Raw genomic sequence first — 20,425 nt, 5'->3', positions numbered from 1 at the left:
GCGGGCGCATTTGTGAATGGGTGGATAAAAAATTTGCGACTTTTCGCGGCTGTTTGATTGTGGAAAATTGTTTCTTGCGAGCTTCATGTGACGAAATTAATGAACTTTTGTAGGAATATTCATAATTTTCGTCTACTGGGGTCAATTGTTGGTGTCAATTAATCTCAACAATTGACAGTTCAACTGATCTTGATCAATCCCAGTCGAGTAGAATTTGATATTTGTCACATTAAAAAAGCTCGCAAATGTAATTTTGTCAGGGACAAGTCTATTGCAGGGACTGTCCCACTCGGATGTCCTTAAGAATATTCAAGTGGGACAGTCCCTGCAATCAAATGGGTTTGCAAAAAATTTCAGGGCTTTTTTTACTTCAAAAAGCGACAGAATGTGACACAACTGCAATCCATCGATTCAATGAACATTAACTGTCATCAGTTAAGATGTCAAAATACTCCTAAAATTATGTTTGAATATTTTTTCAACTCACAGTTTCCACTCGATTTCAACGCAGTTTGGCTCATTTCACTCGTTTAAACATTCTCCACCCACTCCGTCATATTTTCCCTAACCCCAACCAAACACCCACAATTTCCTATGCATCCCCCCCCCCAATAAATTCCCCAAGGATTTATCCCCCTGAAAATTCCACAACTCACTCCTCAAAAACCTCCAAAACTTTTTACCACTAATTTCACCAGTAATTTTCTAGCGCATCACCCCAGCAAAAAACCCAATATTTGACATCCCTTCCGTCATTATGTCACGTCCACCCCTCATCGCCTTTTTTCGCTCTGAAAAAAAAAAAAAAAAAAAAAAAAAAAAAAAAAAAAAAAAAAAAAAAAAAAAAAAAAAAAAAAAAAAAAAAAAAAAAAAAAAAAAAAAAAAAAAAAAAAAAAAAAAAAAAAAAAAAAAAAAAAAAAAAAAAAAAAAAAAAAAAAAAAAAAAAAAAAAAAAAAAAAAAAAAAAAAAAAAAAAAAAAAAAAAAAAAAAAAAAAAAAAAAAAAAAAAAAAAAAAAAAAAAAAAAAAAAAAAAAAAAAAAAAAAAAAAAAAAAAAAAAAAAAAAAAAAAAAAAAAAAAAAAAAAAAAAAAAAAAAAAAAAAAAAAAAAAAAAAAAAAAAAAAAAAAAAAAAAAAAAAAAAAAAAAAAAAAAAAAAAAAAAAAAAAAAAAAAAAAAAAAAAAAAAAAAAAAAAAAAAAAAAAAAAAAAAAAAAAAAAAAAAAAAAAAAAAAAAAAAAAAAAAAAAAAAAAAAAAAAAAAAAAAAAAAAAAAAAAAAAAAAAAAAAAAAAAAAAAAAAAAAAAAAAAAAAAAAAAAAAAAAAAAAAAAAAAAAAAAAAAAAAAAAAAAAAAAAAAAAAAAAAAAAAAAAAAAAAAAAAAAAAAAAAAAAAAAAAAAAAAAAAAAAAAAAAAAAAAAAAAAAAAAAAAAAAAAAAAAAAAAAAAAAAAAAAAAAAAAAAAAAAAAAAAAAAAAAAAAAAAAAAAAAAAAAAAAAAAAAAAAAAAAAAAAAAAAAAAAAAAAAAAAAAAAAAAAAAAAAAAAAAAAAAAAAAAAAAAAAAAAAAAAAAAAAAAAAAAAAAAAAAAAAAAAAAAAAAAAAAAAAAAAAAAAAAAAAAAAAAAAAAAAAAAAAAAAAAAAAAAAAAAAAAAAAAAAAAAAAAACAGATGAGAGTGCGGGCACTCTCCAACGGTGGTTGCTTTTGCCGACGCGAGATGTGCCGTTTTCTTCGGGGCACAACACACACACATGAGGGGGGCGGGGGGCAGAAGGGGTACAGCAAAACCTGTGCGAGCCGGGCAAATTCCTTCGCGGAAGAGCCAAGGTCGCCAATTATCATTGGTGCATGATGGGCGCGCAAAGGCGGGCTTTAACCGATACAAAATGCGCCTATATGACAGCCCATATTGTACGAAACCTCTCCTCTCCCCCCCGGCTTATTTTTTACCAATTAAAATAATCAGCCGGTTGTTGTTTTTTCATTTTATTTATTTGCGTGAACTCCCACGGTGGAGAATGAGACCGAATCCTCTCGTCGCCTCACTGATTTCCTACCAGAATTTTAATTATTGGATGAGGGGGGAAAAGGAAAACATGAAATTGTTTTTTTCGAGGTCGATGATCCTGCTCCCGTTTCCGCGCACCGACGGCCGCTCGAGAGGTTTTTTACGGGGGAGTATTCGATCATTGTGGGATTTTTATTGTTCCTCGGCATTGTTTCTGGGGGGCGGTGGAGGGGAGGGGGAGGGGAGTTGAGCAGATGATGTTTAATTGTGGGAAAAAAATGGAGGTTTCATTTGGTGGTTGCAGGGAGTTTTCTTCTTTTTTTTTATTTATTTTGCTTGCGAATGGAAGCTTTGTTATCGTTCGAATTTAAGTTCTCGATCTTTTGGGTCATATCGACCCGGTGCGATCCAAAAAATCCCGGTGAGAATAGTTTCGGAAATCCTGTTATAAATCGAATGGAAGAATGATGCTATCTATATTATGGAATGACTTTGAAACATCTTATTTGAAGAAACCATCGGAAATTTCACTTTCAGAGCAATTTACGAAAAATTCTCAATTGACAAAAATCATCATAAAAATCAAACCAACGAATATAGGTATCGTTACGATCTTTTAACTTCGACTGAGTGGCTTCGAAACTATTCTTTTCAGCTGTCATTGAATGAATTTAAAGCTTGATATTCAAAGATATCCCCGGAATTGTAATTTTTATGAAATACAAAATTTTTGAAAATTATTCTAAAAATCAAAACAACGATTACAGCTATCGCCTTCGTCCGAATAATTTTTTTAAACCATCATCCAATGAATTCAAAACATTCATGTTCGCTAATGAATGGATGAAATTGAATCTTTTTCGTTCAAATGTAGATATTGTTGAGCACTATCAATCGCCAGTAATTAAATTTCAATTCATCGATTAGTTTTTTTAATTTCCGAATTTTTTCGAAAATCGGTTGTCCAACGATAACTGAAAAAATGTTCTGAAGAGATCGAATGATGGCTTAAAAAATTTGTGTGAATGTCCTTTTGACCGAGTTCGAAGGTTTTACACAATAAAAATAAAAAATAAAATAAACAAACGAGTAAAATAAAAATCCAGAAATTTTAGTTGTTTCTTGAACATCAAGTTTTCGGAAGAAAAAAATGTTTGAAAAATTGTTCTCCATTTCTGGGATTCCATCCAATTAAGAAAGGAGGACTTAATTGAAAGGTTTTGAAATGGAAATGTCACGAGCGTATTCTAAGCAATGTCCAGCCGTTTACTTTCGAGAAAATGGGGAAAAAGTGTAATTTACGATAGAAGCGAAATTTATTGAATATTTCAAAACTGAATTTATGCGGACGTTTTGAATGATATATAGTTATTTTTATGGTCTCCATCGTATGTCTTAGTCTTAGGAGAATTTCACTGTTGTTGAATGTCTTCTAGTTGCATTTCGTAAGAATTTCAAGAAATCTGATTTCGATATTTTGAATAAATTCTCGATAATGGAATTAAAAAATCGGATTGTTGAGTAAATCACGAACAAATTGGCTCTCTGGATATTTTCACTACATTTCCCGGGAAATTTCCGATTCCGTGAGGTACAATTCATCTATTTTTCCTCTCCTATTCCTCAAAATATTGAAAATTCCTTTTTTTAACGCAAAAATGAAATCTTATGGATATTCTCACTTCTAACAGAAATAAAGGAACTTAATTATAGGGCTTTGGATCGGAAATTTTCCGACGAACCTAATGAGCCTATTTTAAATACTGTCCGCTCGTTTATTCTCAAGGAAACGGGGGGAAAAGTGTAATTTATGGAGACAAAATATATCCAATTTTTCGGAGCTAAATTTACTCCTTCATTTTGAATAATGTATCAAGTTTTTTATAGTCTCGATCGTTGACCTGGACTCACGATTCCAGAACACTTTGTTTGAAACATCTTTCTATTGCATTTCAGATGAATTTCCAACATTGAAATTGAAAAAAATAAATACAAAAAAATTTCTGGACAAATTATTTTTGCGATAATTTTTGTTATCATTTCTGTTGAAATTTCTGGTTATTGGAAGTACAATCTCATCTCTCAGAATATTCAAGAGCCAAGTTTTTCAAAATAAAAAAAATTGAGTAACAGGATTTAATGGTTTTTGGATTTAAGGGAAGCTTTCTAATCACTCTAATTTAATTTTCCCATTTTTTGGGTTACGGATTAATTCAATTTCCATTCATTGACGCCAATTAAAATTCAATTTTTCATACATGTTCGAAAAAATTTATATTTTCCAAAAATCGATTTTCAACGATCACTCAAAAAATTGTCATCAAAATGGAATTAGTCGTGGCTCAAAAAATTGATAACGATAACCTCTTGATTCTATCAGAATGTGATGGGGGTCGCTCAATTGGTTGTTGAGTTACAGCACATTGTTTATGCGATTTGAAAGAGAAAATGGGTTTTTTCATGATTACTGGAAGAATCATCAGTAATAGCAATTAAATCAGGGCTTGAAAAGTATATTTCAATGGCTTCTTAATCAAGTTGAAAAAGTATGAGAACAGCATCATTGCTTATCAAGTTACACAATACCGTCATGAGCTTTTTATATAAAAATCTCTATCTCTATTAAACTCAGGTACTAGTCTATTATGTTGAGTACTTATTCATATTGATTCATGCTCCCGACTAACTTCTGACAGAACCTGGCTTAAACTCTGGCTAAATCCTGAATAAACCCTGATTAAATCCCGGCTATACACTGATTAAACCTTGATTGAACCTCGATTAAACCCGGACTGAAAACGAATTCGAGTCTTGAGAGGGTCTCAATGTAGAATTATTTGACGGAACGAAATAATCCGCAAAATTTTGGTGACATTTGACTTGATGATAGTACTATGACATGAAAAAATAGAAGAAGAGAATAGTGAAATAAGAATTTCAAAAAAGAGATCCCGATGTGTGCATTAAAATGCTAATTTTACCCCCCGAACTTTACCCAATATCTCCCGAGTTTTTAATAGAGCCGATCGTTGACCCAAAATGACGTAGTTTTTCCCCAAATTTATGACAATTCAAAATCCATAAACATCCCAGTGTGGATTTTTCCGTTAAAAACTGTCGTTTGAATGCACTTCGTCCGCCCACGCGTCAAGAAATATCCAAAAATAACTGAAAAAAAACGTGAGATATTTCCCCCACCAGAGAGAGACCCCTAGAAACCGGTAACATGGACCATCGCTACGTTTATTCTTCGATAAATTTAATGTCACAAAATTCTTCTCGTCATTAGAATAACAAGACCAAACACAAAGTGCATGAAGTGAATTAAATTAATTCTGGAATGCCATTTTTTATATTAACATTCGCCTTCTCCCATTCGTATCCCATTTCTAATTCGTCTTTTTTTTTATAAATAAACTGCTGCACCTATGACACTAAACTGTGACCATACAGTTGTAATTCCGTCCACAGGCCTTTTTTCGATTGCACGTCACGACTCGATTCCGTGACAGCGCACCAGAACCCGCTATACTCATAATTTTTCCCATCCACCAATTGATTTTGTACACATGTTTCAGTTGTATATCGCTAATCATCATTCATTTCACATAATAATAAATATATTTATGAGTCAAGGTATCAAGTGGAAACTTTCTCATTGACGAAATGGTGATGAACGCGAGGGAATGGTGGGTGAAATAGAAATTTCTATTTTTCGAAATGGGGGAATTTCAGTCGCGATAACGATCTCATTGGAAAGCGGGGGAAATTGTCGATCCCGAAAGGCGGTCTTGAGCCTCTTTTTGAGAATTTGTTTCAAAGTTCGTTCATTTTGTTTTGTGGGAATTAAACTGCAGTGGAAAATGTTCCAGCGAACGAAATGAGTTGGCAAACTATGAGTTGAAAAGATGTTTAGACAAAGATTTTAGGAGTACTTTGACATCCCAACGAATTTCAGTTGTGTTACGTTCTGTCGATTTTTGAAGTAAAGAAAGCCCTGAAATTTTTTGTAAACCCATTTGATCGCGGGGACTGTCCCACTTGAATATTCTTAAGGACGTCCGGCTGGGACAGTCCCTGCAATAGACCTGTCCCTGACAAAATTACATTTTCGAGCTTTTTTAATGCGACAAATATCACATTCTACTCGACTAGGATTGATCAAGATCAGCTGAATGTACCACAACTGAACATTAACTGTCAACTGTTGACATTGTTGAATATCAGTTGAACATTTCATTGAACCACATCGGCGCATTGTTCTTCAACCTCAAAATTTCATCCCACGAAATTTATCTCCACGCATTCTCGAATTCCTCAAGAATCGAGGAAAAAAAGATAATTCCTCAGATCTTCACTGTCATTAAATAATAAAAAAATATCACACAGTCATCGTGCCGTAAAAAAGAAATATACCCACAAAAGCATATTAAAAAAAAATCCGAATAAACGTAAAAAATATCTGTGTGTTTAACCTTTATTTATATCTCTGGCATTTGGAAGCCGGCGGATATTGGTAGGGGACATCAGATATCAAGATGGTCACTCAAGGAATATTATGAGGTCATAACTCACGTGATATGTATTAGAAATTCACTCCGCCGCTTTTTTTATTCATTTTTCCGTTTTCTTTTATGGCCATTAGAATGAATAAATAAAAGAGTGAGTGATGGGGCGAGAGAGGGAGAGAGCGAGAGAGTGAGAGACTCGAGGTGGCGATGGCGTGGGACGGAGAGGGGGAAGGGGAGGAGACGACTCAATTCACAATAATTCGGATTAATGATATTCAATCCTAAACGTATTTATTCGGGGATAAAGGATATCTTTTTATCGTCATATTCATTAGTTGGAGGATATCCGAGTGAGTCCCTGCGAGGAGATGAGCTCGAGAGTATTTTCGCAAGGATAACGTTATTGAAATTCGTTGATTCGGTGAATGTGACGTTCGTTGGGACGTTTGAGTATAATTTAATCATTTTTTTGTAGTTTCATTTTCGGATGATTAAATCAATGAACTTTTAGACAAATGGTTTTAATTTTTCATTAGTGTATTTATCTGACTGAATCCTCCGGGAAGTTGATAGAAAATGTCTCAACTAGTAATTTTGTCAGGAACAAGTCTATTACAGGGACTGTCCCACTCGGAAGTCCTTAAGAATATTCGAGTGGACAGTCCCTGCAATCAAATGGGTTCACAAACAATTTCAGAGCTTTCTTTACTTCAAAAATCGCCAGAATGTAACACAACTGAAATTCATCGATTCAATGAACATCAACTGTCACTCGTTGGGATGTCAAAATACTACTAAAAATTCTGTCTATAAACGTTTTTTCAAGTCACAGTTTTCATCCGATTTCAATGCAATTTGGCTCATTTCGTTCGTTGGAACATTCTCTATTGAATTGTTTTTTGTAGTTTTATTTTCATAGTTGCATTTCCACACGACAAAACCAATCAGCTTTTAAACAAATGGTCATAATTTATCATTAGTGTATTTATCCGAATGAATCCTCCGGGAAGTTGATAGAAAATGTCCCAACGAACAAATTGAGCCCGAGTGCATTGAAATGGGATGAAAAGTGTGACTTGAAAAACGTTTGTAGACTGAATTCGTCAGTGATATTTAACAATGTCGACAATTGACAGTTAATGTTGATTCAATCGATTATTTTCGGTTGTGGTACATTCAACTGATCTTGATCAATCCCAGTCGAGTAGAATTTGATATTTGTCACACTAAAAACGCTCGAAAGTATAATTTTGTCAGGAACAAGTCTATTGCAGGGTCTTTCCCACTCGGATGTCCTTAAGAATATTCAAGTGGACAGTCCCTGCAATCAAATGGGTTCACAAACAATTTCAGAGCTTTCTTTACTTCAAAAAACGACAGAACGTAACACAACTGAAATTTATCGATTCAACGAACCTCAACTGTTATTCGTTGGGATGTCAAAATTCTACAAGTATTCAAAATTTCTCATTAGTGCATTCAACCAAACACACATTTTATCCATGATATCCAACAATGTCAATAATTGACAATCAACGTTGATCCACTCCATTACTTTCATTCATTGTCCATTCAACTCAACAATTTGCGAGATCAAAAAGCCTCAAAATTGATCTCAATGTCGCCATAAAAAAAAACCCTCGTGTTTCTTGTTACAAATTGCGAATAATCATGTGCCCCGTGTGTAATAATAAAACGTATTTCCCCCCCCAAATGTTCAATAAATTTGATATTGAATTTGTTGGGAGTTTACTGCCGCCGGATAACGCACTCAATGACGCTGGGAATGCCTCCGCCGATGGTCAATAATCCCGGGAGATAAAGATACGTGTTTCGATACAGTCTATCGAGCTCCGCCCGGGGTTAAGTGGAATAAAGCGATAACTTTTTGATTATTTGTATCTCCAATTTTTAAATTTTTCAGTGATGAAATGTCGTTTATCTGATTGGACAAACGGGAATTTCGACAAATTGCCTGAAATATATTAGTCGAAGGGCTTTGACTACTGTTCGTACCATTAATTAATGATTTTCAGAGGCATTAGGGCCTGTGGTATGTAAAGACGGAATTCTTCATCACAAAAATTGAATTCCTTCGCTCCTCATAAAAAGAATCAAACCGGAAATTTCAATCACTCCCACATCCACCATTTTTAACAATTTCTCTGACTTTCCGACAGAAAACAAAAAACAATTTTTCAAAATTTCTAAATTTTTGTTTTTTTTTTCATTAATTGTGGAAACTTTTTGGTGAGACCCATCCCAGCCGTCAGCCAAGAAAATTCTACCCCGAAATCACCTGGTCATCCTCCCAAATCCCCTTAACGTCCCCTCCAAAACCGCGAAACTAAATCTTTCTATCATCTCCTATTTCCCCAAAAATCTCCTGAACACTCCGTCCCCCAAAAATGGGTTCAACACTAGTTCCTGGGATCGCCAATCTCCCGACCCACCCCCCTGGCCCCCTCAAACCATCACCATCCCATCACTCTTCCCAAAAAAATCCCTAAACATATCACCAAAAATATCAAAATTTCAAAATATCGATTTTTCCCAATAATTTTAGAACCCCCTCGGTGTGACCTATCCCACCCGTCAGCCATACAAATTCTTCAAAATTATTTGGTCACCCCCCAACCCCCTTCAAAACCGCGAAACCAAAATCCCCATCATCTCCCATTTCCCCCCAAAATCTCCCGAATCCCCCCTCTAAAATGAGTTCAACACCACCCCCCGGGGTCGCCAATCTCCCGATCCACCCCCTGACCCCCCCAACCCCTCGCCTCCCCCTCACTCTCCCAAAAAAATCCTTAAACATATCACCAAAAATATCAAAATTTCGATTGTTCCCAATAATTTTGGAACCTCCCCGGTGCGACCTATCCCCCCAACAGCCATACAAATTCTCCAAAATCACCTGGTCACCCCCCAACCCCCTCCAAAACCGCGAAACCAAAATCCCATCATCTCCCATTTCCCCCCAAAATCTCCCGAATCCCCCCTCTAAAATGAGTTCAACACCACCCCCCGGGGTCGCCAATCTCCCGATCCACCCCCTGACCCCCCCAACCCCTCGCCTCCCCCTCACTCTCCCAAAAAAATCCTTAAACATATCACCAAAAATATCAAAATTTCGATTGTTCCCAATAACTTTGGAACCTCCCCGGTGCGACCTATCCTCCCCAACAGCCATACAAATTCTCCAAAATCACCTGGTCACCCCCCAACCCCCTCCAAAACCGCGAAACCAAAATCCCATCATCTCCCATTTCCCCCCAAAATCTCCCACATCTCCCCATCACCTCCCATTTCCCCCCAAAATCTCCCGAACCCCCCCTAGAAAATGAGTTCAACACCACCCCCCGGGATCGCCAATCTCCCGATCCACCCCCTGACCCCCCCAACCCCTCGCCTCCCCCTCACTCTCCCAAAAAAATCCTTAAACATATCACCAAAAATATCAAAATTTCGATTGTTCCCAATAATTTTGGAACCTCCCCGGTGCGACCTATCCCCCCAACAGCCATACAAATTCTCCAAAATCACCTGGTCACCCCCCAACCCCCTCCAAAACCGCGAAACCAAAATCCCATCATCTCCCATTTCCCCCCAAAATCTCCCGAAGCCCCCCTAGAAAATGAATTCAACACCACCCCCCGGGATCGCCAATCTCCCGACCCACCCCCTGACCCCCTAAACCCTCCGCCGCCCCCTCACTCACCCAAAAATATCAATAAACAAAACTTACGCGGTGTCTCCTCACTGCACTCCAGTGGATTATTCCTCACGCCCCCCTCCTCCTCAAGATTGGCACGGCTGGGTCGTGCCTGTTTTCTCCTCGACATCCCTCCAACCAGTGTCTCTATGTCCCCCAAAATTCTCGCAACCTCTCGCCCCCCCCGTTAAATAATTCTACCGTCGGCACGTCGTCCCCTCCCACCCCCCGAAAAGAAAAAAAAAATATTCCACCAATTTTCAAAAACCGTTTCACGGATCAACTGTTCCCATTGTCACAGCCGAGTCTCCAGCGAGTAATGTGAGAAAAAAAAAATCACTTGTACGGTTTTGACACAATGAAATCACTGTCACGAAGGTGCAACACCACCCCCCAATAATTCCACTCGTCCCTGAATTCCATGCGTGATGAATTATGAATTAATCCACTTGACAATTCAGTAAACTCCATAAATTAACGCATCAGTCCTCTAGACGTGCACTGGAGGGGGGGGGGNAGTCCTCTAGACGTGCACTGGGGGGGGGGGGGCATCTGTCACGTGTCAAAGCACCGAAATAATATTCCCAAAAATCAGTTGAATTAAGTTGCTTCCGCTGACTTGATTATTATTAATTATTCACTCTCATTACGATTGATTGATTGATTGATTGATTTGCGGATTAATCGCGATCAGTTGTCGTCACAATCTAGTGTTTCACGCGCACAATTTTCGATAGCGAATAATTGCTGGGTAACATTGGTTTTGCACACTTCACATGGCGATTTTTACTCGGAAAATCAACAGCACGATTTATCGTTTATTCCACACAAATTGTTAGTTGCTATGCATTTATCCCGCACTTGTTACCGTTGACGATTTTTTTAGTTATTGATTATTGTTATGAATTATTATCGTAATGATTATAATGCGCGCTATTGCGATGGGCGATTTAGCCCCTCGAGTCGGCCGGACGACGGACGGACCAGCTCTGGGGGCCCGTCGTCGCGACGCCCCTCTCCATCCTCATATCCGAGTAAATGTCCCGATGGTAGGGCTAACACACTGCGCGCGCTTTTCCCTTACCTCCCACCAATTTATTGGCGCTCTGTCTTCGTTTTATACCGAGCGAGAGGGAGAACTGTATCCCCTACTTTTAGTATTTGTGGGGAATTTTTTTTTTTATTAACAAATTTAAATCAGTATTAATTTTTTTTAAAATTATTTTTAAAAAAAATTTCATTTACTGCTTTTTTTTGCGTTAAACATTGTCCTGTATTTATCATCTAATATCCAATTGTTTTGTATTGGTATGAAATATTTTTTCAGTTAACAAATTAAAATCGTGATTATTTTTTCTTTAATGATAATTCTTTTTATTTTTCTCTTTTCGCGATTTTTTTGCATTAAATATTGTTCTATATTTTTTATCTAATATCCCATAGTTTTGTATTTCTGTGGAACATTGTTTTCATTAAAAAATTAAAATCATGATTAATATTTTTTTTGTAATGATCAATTTTTAAAAAATATTTTTTAAATTTTTACAGATTTTTTGGGTTAAAAATTGCCTATTGTGGACCAAATAATCATCAATTTTTCATTAATAAATGGCATTATTTCAATTCCTATTATAAATTGCAATGCACAAAAATTATTTAAAAAATTATCCATTATTATTATTATTAATAATAAAATTATGTTCACTAAATTCTTTATTACTCAATTTTTCATTTCTTGAAATCAATTTTTTTTTCAAAAATTAAGTTTAATTGTTGTTGTTTTTAATTTAAACTTTTGGTATTACATTTTTTTGGATAATATTGCGTTTTCCTTCATCTTTTCATATTTTCAATAAATATTGTGATATTTTAATGCGAATTAAGAGTATGAAAGGGCTTTTTATAAATTAAATTATTGATTTTATCAAGAGAAATTGATGAATTTAATGTTATGCTTTATTTTCCATGTTCATTGTCAATTATTCTGGCAACATTACCCCCACCCCGCTATTGTACTCTATCATTCGTTTGTGTTCCTTATATTTTGTTGCCCCTTCTCTGAAAACCCCACACTTGAGCGAACTGTTCCGCGGGGCTGATTTTCGCCCCACTACGGGCATCTGCCCCGCTACGAAAACGGAAGGCGTGGCCACCGCGATTCTAACCGGCGTCCCTGTCTCCGCCCTCTTATGCATTATTATACGCGAAATAGCGAGTAGTATCGGTTCGTGAGGGTCAGACACTCCGGACATACTCGAAATTCATTTTTGCATGCCTCAGAACTATTTTCCAAAATTTCAGTCGTCATGTAAATTTTCTTAATTAACTAATTGATAAGGAAATTAATCAAGGGAATTGAGGAGAAAATTAATCGAGGGGATTGATGGAAAAATCTTGGTATTACATTTTTTTTGAAAATATAGCGTCTTCTGGATTTTTATCAATTTTCAGAAATTTGGAAAAATATTTTTTTTTACATTTTATTTATTTTTTTTAGTTTGTATTATTTCAATTACGTTTCAAATCTTTATTTCTGAGAGACTCCAGACATATTCCAAATTTATTTTTTCATTCATCAAAATTATTTCCCAAAATTTCACTTGTCATTTAAATTTTCTTAATTAACTAATTAATAAGAAAATTAATCAAAGGAATTGAGGAGAAAATTAATCGAGGGAATTGATGGAAAAATCTTGGTATTACATTTTTTTGAAAAATATAGCGTCTTCTAAATTTTTATTAATTTTCAGAAATTTGGAAAAAAAAATTTTTTTATATTTTATTTATTTTTTTTAGTTTGTATTATTTTCATTACGTTTCAAATCCTTATTTCTGAGATCCTCCAGACATATTCCAATTTTTTTTTTTCATTCGTCACAATTATTTCCCAAAATTTCACTTGTCATTTAAATTTTCTTAATTAACTAATTAATAAGAAAATTAATCAAAGGAATTGAGGAGAAAATTAATCGAGGGGATTGACGGAAAAAATTTGGTATTACATTTTTTTTTGAAAATATAGCGTCTTCTGAATTTTTATTAATTTTCAAAAATTTGGAAAAATAATTTTTTTGTCAATTTCTTTGTTTTCTTAGTTTTGTTGAGAAAAATCGCATTTTGATGGGTGAAATGGGAATTTAAATGGTATTAATTAGGTTTTGAGTCTTTATTTCCCCTGTTTTATGCGGAAATTTTTTCCTTCTTCAGAATCATTTTACGAAATTCCTCTAGCCATTAATTTTTTTTTAAACTATTAATTTACAAAAAAATTATAAGGGGAATTAATGAAACAATTTCACTAAATTTTTTGAAATATATATCGTCTTTGCGATTTTACTTCATTTTGAAAAATTTGGGGAAAGTTTTCATTATTTTATTTACTGGATTTTTTTTCTTATTTTGTTTATGAGAAAAATTGGATTTTGATGAGTGAAATAGGAATTTTAACGGTCTTAAATACGTTTTGTATCTTTATGTCATTTCTTTTTATCTCCAGACATGCTCGAAATTCATTTTTCCCTTTTCGAAACTATTTCCCAAAATTCCCCAAGTCTTTCAATTTTTTTAAATTGATTATTTTATAAAAATAAAAATAAATACAGGAAATCGACGAAATAATTCCACTAAATCCATTGAAATATACGTCATCTTCTCGATTTTGATTAATTTTCAAAAATTTGAAGGAAGTATTTTCCATTTTATTTCCATGAATTTTTTTCTCATTTTGTTTATCCGAAAAATTTGATTTTTATGAGTGAAATAGGAATTTTAATGGTTTTACTGGCATTATGAATCTTTATTTCACCTGTTTTTTATGCGGGTAAATCGAGGGAATGGATAAGGCTGCGGATGAACTGACGGCAGTTGATCGTAAAAGGTGAAAAGAAGAGTCTGGGGGGCGCGAGCAGGTAAAGAATTTTAAGCGGAAAACGAGGGTGGTCGGCGCCGGCGCCGCGGCTACTCCCCCCCGCCCCGCGGTCGGGCTATTTTTTCACACCTGTGACTATGTCAACCATCACACGAATACGTTACACTGATCCCAGAGTCATTCATGAAGTTTCACTAACACACGAGCGACTTTTTCACTAGAGCAAGAATGAAGTGTCCTTTTTTTCTTTGAAAAACCCCTATTTTTTTCGCTTCTCAAGGGGAGACTACTATGAGTTTTAAAAGTCGTGGGTTATTGGAGTGAGACTTTTCATACGTTGAAGATCAATTATATAGATCTGAAAACGGATAATTAGTTCAAAAAAAATTTTTTCATTGTTCGTTTGCCCGAAAACACTTAAAATGCCAAAAACAGTCCAGGGCCTCGAATTTTTGAGCTACGAAGGATTTTTTTTTCCACAATTTTCGGAAAAATATGTGGAATAACAACTACGAGCTAGTTTTTTTTTAATTCGCCTCTTACGTGGCTAAATTTGCTTTTTTCGTATTTTTTTACACAAATGGTGAATTTATTTATGTGGAAAAAACCGAAATCAGTTGTGTAGGAGTCGAATTCCGAAAAACTGGCTCGTAATTGTTGTTCCACACAATTTTTAAATCAACAATTTAACAAAAGCTAGTTCAACGTTCGTCCATTTTCCGAACGTTGAAACTCATGAAACTCTAACGCCAAATTCAAATGCGAAATTTCCCATTCAATTTTGCCTTGAAAAAAAAATTTTGAAATTTCAAAATTTCCTATATGTTTTGAACGTCATCCCTCGACCATTCAAAAAAAAAATTTGTAATTTCCTACAATTTCCCCAATTTTGCGGAACTGTCACGGAATTTTTTCAGAGTGTTCCGTAATTTTTATCTGAATCTCCAGTGAAAAATTACGATACCGTCACTTAAATTTTTTGAGTCGATTAGCGAATTGTGAGTTCCGTAATTTTTACTAAACATTTCTCTCCGTGCGGAGCCACCTACTCCAACAAATTAGAATAACTATTTATTTCATTTTATTTTTAACGTAATTCGTCACAAGAAGCTTGTGACAATACAATTACTAGATCTGTGCGCGCGCTTATCTACTTGTTGTGAAAATGAAGAAATCGAATTTATTAAACTTCATATACTCATAGATGTTTTATAAATATTGATAATGACTTGAAGAGAATTAAGAGAAGGAAGAGGGAAACAACAGTGAATAATTTTTAATCTTCGATTAATTCCTTTTTTTACGTTTTAAAATAATCTGATTAAAATCTGTAATGGTTGAAAAATGAGGGGAGGGTTATGAATTGATTTCCTAGAAAACTGAAAAAATTTCTTGAATTCTTCGGAAAATTTCAGTTTTCCAGATAACCGTAGATCACAGATTTTTCTCGAGTTATTTGGGAAACTGAAGAATTTTCGTGAATTTTGTAGAGTTTAGAATTTATGTATGACAATCTGAAAAGCAAGAATTGATCATTTTGGCGTGTGATAAGTATGAAAAAATTAAAATTTGGGAAGTGAAGAATAATTTGTGAGTTAAAAAAATTTAGAAATACTGTTTTTTTCAAATGATCAACAATTAGGCAATTTAGATATGTTTTGATCTAAAGATAAGCTTCACACATGATCAAATGATAAATATAGCGTAGAATTTTTTTTTGGCATTTGAAGAATTTGAAATACCGCGGATTTTTTTCAGCGCCTACTTCACGTGCCTCATTGACCAACCAGAATTGAGAATTAGCGGTCTGGTAGTTTCGAGATATTTCGATATAAAACAACTTCACGTTTCTTTGATCTTTAGTAAATAGGATATACAAAGTGTTCTGTGTTCTGTTCATTTTAGATTGCAGAAAAATAAAAGAAGGAAAAAATACAAATAACTATTCAGATATTGAATAACTGTTTAATTCAATTAAAAATAACGAGATTTACCTCGGCCAAAAGAACGAGCTAAATTTGTTCCCATGCAGTGCGGATAATTCGCATTCTGCCGTGCGTAAGATCAAAAGCACGTCAACAAAATGCGCGTTGCGATCGTATAGTGGCCGATGTTGCCGGTTACTCGGAGAGGTTGATCCCGGGTCCCCAAGAGTCATAAACCAACGTCAACAGCAACCCTTTTAATTCCATCTCACTCGTTTCAACCACGCACTTGATTCCAACGATTTTACCCCCACCTGTGTGCCCTACACCGGTGAATTTCTCTCTTTTATTTGCCGCTGTTTGTAATCGGGTTCGATCGTCTCCGGGGTAATAGAATGCAGCCGGTGAAAACCGGACCATCGATACGACTGAAGAAATCAAACGCTTGTGTGCGAAACAATGTTTTAAGTAAAGGGGGGGGAGATATTACATATTCGGTGGGGAAAAAAAATTGAGGGGGAAGTATGAGATTATTTTGATCCCCTGTTACTGCGACTGCGGGGATGGGGGGGGGGGGGGGGGGGNGGGGGGGATGAGGACGGAACGGGGGAGGGGGAGTGACGAAAGAAAGGTGATAGGGAACAGGTCCGGTCTCGCCTGGAGCGAGCTCAAACTATTTCATGTTTTTCATCGGGTGAAGAGCGCGCGCGAGCACACGCCACTATCGCTTCGCCATCTGCGGTCTGACAAACCTGTGCCCCACGTCACGTATGAACTCATGAATACGTCATATGGGAATTTTTTGAGGGGGTTTTGGGAAGTGTTGGAGATTTGGAAATTTTTTTTTTGCCGATTTTCGAGGAAAGTTGGTTTTATGAGACTAGGCCCGAAAACGGCGGTTCGGGGGCGAGCGAAGGGAGGTTAGATCGCGCTAGTGATATAGGGTATTGTATAGCACAGGGCGATAAAAGTATTTTTTGATGAATGTGATTAAGTTATATTCGTCGGATCATACTTTTATGTCATTAGGCCCGAAAACCGCGATCTAACCGAGCAAAGCGAGGGAAGCGAGGTTAGAATCGCGGTTTTCGGGCCCAATGACATAAAATAAATTTTTTGAGGGGGTTTTGGGAAGTGTTGGAGATTTGGAAATTTTTTTTTTGCCGATTTTCGAGGGAAGTTGGTTTTATGAGACTAGGCCCGAAAACGGCGGTTCGGGGGCGAGCGAAGGGAGGTTAGATCGCGCTAGTGATATAGGGTATTGTATAGCACAGGGCGATAAAAGTATTTTTTGATGAATGTGATTAAGTTATATTCGTCGGATCATACTTTTATGTCATTAGGCCCGAAAACCGCGCTCTAACCGAGCAAAGCGAGGAAAGCGAGGTTAGAATCGCGGGTTTCGGGCCCAATGACATAAAATATCGTATGTCGCATGGCGATAAAAGTATTATCGGGCGAATGTGATTATAATGCTCGCCTTCGGCTCGGATTATAAAGCCACATTCACCAGATAATACTTTTATCGCCATGCGACATACGATATTTTATGTCATTGGGCCCGAAAACCGCGATCTAACCGAGCAAAGCGAGGTTAGAATCGCGGTTTATCGGGCCCAATGACATAAAATATCGTATGTCGCATGGCGATAAAAGTATTATCGGGCGAATGTGATTATAATGCTCGCCTTCGGCTCGGATTATAAAGCCACATTCACCAGATAATACTTTTATCACCTGATGACATAATATACTATTTCGCCACTAGACCCGATAAACCGCGACGAAAATGGCAGTTTTCGGGCCAAGTGACAAAAAATATGGTTCGACACACGGCCGTAGGAACTTTTCTACCTCATATGATTGCAGGACGAGCCGAAGGCGAGTTCATATATACTTCACCTCATATTCGCCAGAAAAGTTCCTCACGGCCTAGTGTCGAAATGTACGATTTTGGTACGAGTGAGAAAAAGTGCACTTTTTTGGACGTTCGCGCGGAATCGTCTATTTCTCACCGGTACTTTCGAAAAGAAAGCATGGGCAAAATCTCGATTCGAGCCGAGGGCGAGTGATATAATCCCACGAGTTTAAAAACACTTTTCCCACGAGTATCGAACCCTATTTTTCATCACAATGTGGGGGAAGTGGGGTTTTGCGCACGCAGAGCGTGCGCATAGGAATTAGAACATTCGCAAATCATTTATTGTAATACGAAAATTTAACAGCTGATAAATTGGGGCATATGATTCACATCCGAAAAGATGAATTTATATATTTTGGGAAATGACCGGGGCAAAATGGGTCACGAGCGTTATTCCATCTGACTCCCCCAGCCATCGGTAGAACCTCTCATACATCGGTGGACTCTCCATTCTGCTCACAGTGTAGATATCTCTCGGAGGATCTTTGACCATCGAGAGACAGATCTCGATTGGCTAATGAGAATTCATGCTCTCTCTCCCCCGCTGTGTATCCCAGTTTGATGCTGCCTGGAGGAATATATGGGGTATAAACATGTCGCGTAATGCAAGAGGGCGAAGAATGGATTGAGCATTTGTATCGATTTTACATTTAATTTGCGTTTGGGAAAAACTGGGGAAACGTTGGGATTGATTTTTGTTGTTCTTGGGTGCGATATTTCTCGTTATAGTTGTTAATTTTTAGTGGTTGAGACTGTTGGGTTTTTCTAGCGGATAATTATGAATATTTACTCGTAATTGTTCACTACAAACTCGTTTTGTGTTTCGACATCTCAAGGGGTGACAGTTGATGTTCATTGAATCGATGAATTTCAGTTGTGTTACATTCTGTCGCTTTTCGAAATAAAGAAAGCCCTGAAATTTTTTGTAAACCCATTTGATTGCGGGGACTGTCCCACTTGAATAGTCTTAAGGACTTCCGAGTGGGACAGTCCCTGCAATAGACTTGTTCCTGACAAAATTACATTTTCGAGCTTTTTCAATGCAACAAATATCAAATTCTACTCGACTAGGATCGATCAAGATCAGTTGAATGTACCACAACCGAAAATAATCGATTGAATCAACATTAACTGTCATTTTTCGACATTGTTAAATATCACTGACGAATTCAGTCTATAAATGTTTCACAAGTCACACTTTTCATTCGATTCAATGCACTTGGGCTCAATACATTCGCTGGGACATTTTCCACCAACTTCCCCCACGATTCATCCCAATAAATCCACCAGTAAAAAACCATAACCCTCCCTTCCCCCAAAACCCCTCCATACACCGTCTAATAACAACAACAATCACCCACGTACCGCTAAACAAAGAGCAACACAAACAAAAGCGATCGAGAGAGACCAACAGCTCCAAGTAGGAGGGATCCACCATTCCAAGGTTCCAACATTGGCCGTTTGAAAAGCAATACCTTAAGCCAAAAGAGCGAAAGAGCGCGCGAACCTTCCCGCGAGGGGCGGGAGGGGCCGGCGGGGGGTTGGGGGGGCTAGAGGGAGGGATGGGTTGAGTATGGGGGTCGACCGATCGTGGATCTCGGTCGCATAAATTTGTTTTAATTGCCAGCGACGTTACATTTTGCTTTAATTATGCCGCATTATCTGGGAGGTAAATTAGGTAGGTAGGTCCAGCTCTTCGTCTCCATGCCCCTCCTCCCCCTCCCCCTCCTCCCCCCGTCTCATTCACTCAACTCTTCCATTCCCCCCTTTTATCCTTCATCCACCTCCACCTTCATTTTATACATTTTTTTTTACTCATTCATTTTTGTTTTCTCTCCTTTTGGATAAAGTTTTCGTGTTTTATTGCTCTTTGTTACGGCCAAAAGAAACGAAAAAACGGAGATGGGGGAAATAAATCAATAAATAAACGAATAAGATCTTTCCTGGGGGGGGGGGAGTATATAACAGGTATATATGGGGACTTTTTTCCTCCGTTCGCTTATGTGTCCCTGGGTGGACAGAGGCGCGCGCGATATTCCCTACGCATTTGAGAGAGGAGCGAGAGGGAGAGGGAGAGAGAATCGAAGAAAGAGCGTGTGACAATTTACTTGGGCAATCTCCAAAAACTCGGCGAGTTGTTGGTTTGTGAGAGTGAATTTTTGGGGGATTTTTTTTTTTTTTCATTTTTCTTCTGGCTCTTGGGCTCTGGGGGGGTTTTTTCGCTTTGTTTTCATTTCGCCTTGTTTTCACCTTCCAACTTCGTGGAGATTCATGGGGTGGTGGGGGAGAGGGGCATTTCGCGTTTCACCCTTTTGTGGTTTTTTTCTTTTTCGCAGGGGGCGGGGGGAGGGGGATTTTTCAGTTTCTTATACCACCTTATGGCCGCGTTATTTATGCCGGGTCCGGCTAATAAACATATGAACGCCCGTTTCTTCCCACACAGAGTGTCGTTCCGCGTCGTCGGGGCAGGGGCGGGGGATTAGCGG

General features: G+C 36.7%; 1 protein-coding gene across 1 annotated transcript in view; it reads right to left on the bottom strand.

Annotated features, from left to right (window-relative positions):
- The window catches only part of LOC107048208 (homeotic protein spalt-major), a 62,804-nt gene extending 52,449 nt beyond the window's left edge, over positions 1–10,355 (bottom strand). The window contains exon 1 of the mRNA XM_015271273.1: positions 10,259–10,355. Coding sequence (XP_015126759.1) covers positions 10,259–10,355 — 97 coding nt within the window. The remainder of the gene's footprint in view (positions 1–10,258) is intronic.
- Between the last annotated feature and the right edge of the window lie 10,070 nt (positions 10,356–20,425).

This window comes from Diachasma alloeum, unplaced genomic scaffold (assembly GCF_001412515.2).
Source record: "Diachasma alloeum isolate Michigan unplaced genomic scaffold, Dall2.0 Dall_scaffold_00186, whole genome shotgun sequence".
NCBI lineage: Eukaryota > Metazoa > Arthropoda > Insecta > Hymenoptera > Braconidae > Diachasma > Diachasma alloeum.
Note: the sequence above shows the minus strand (reverse complement) of the source record. Positions and strands in the feature narration are given on the sequence as shown.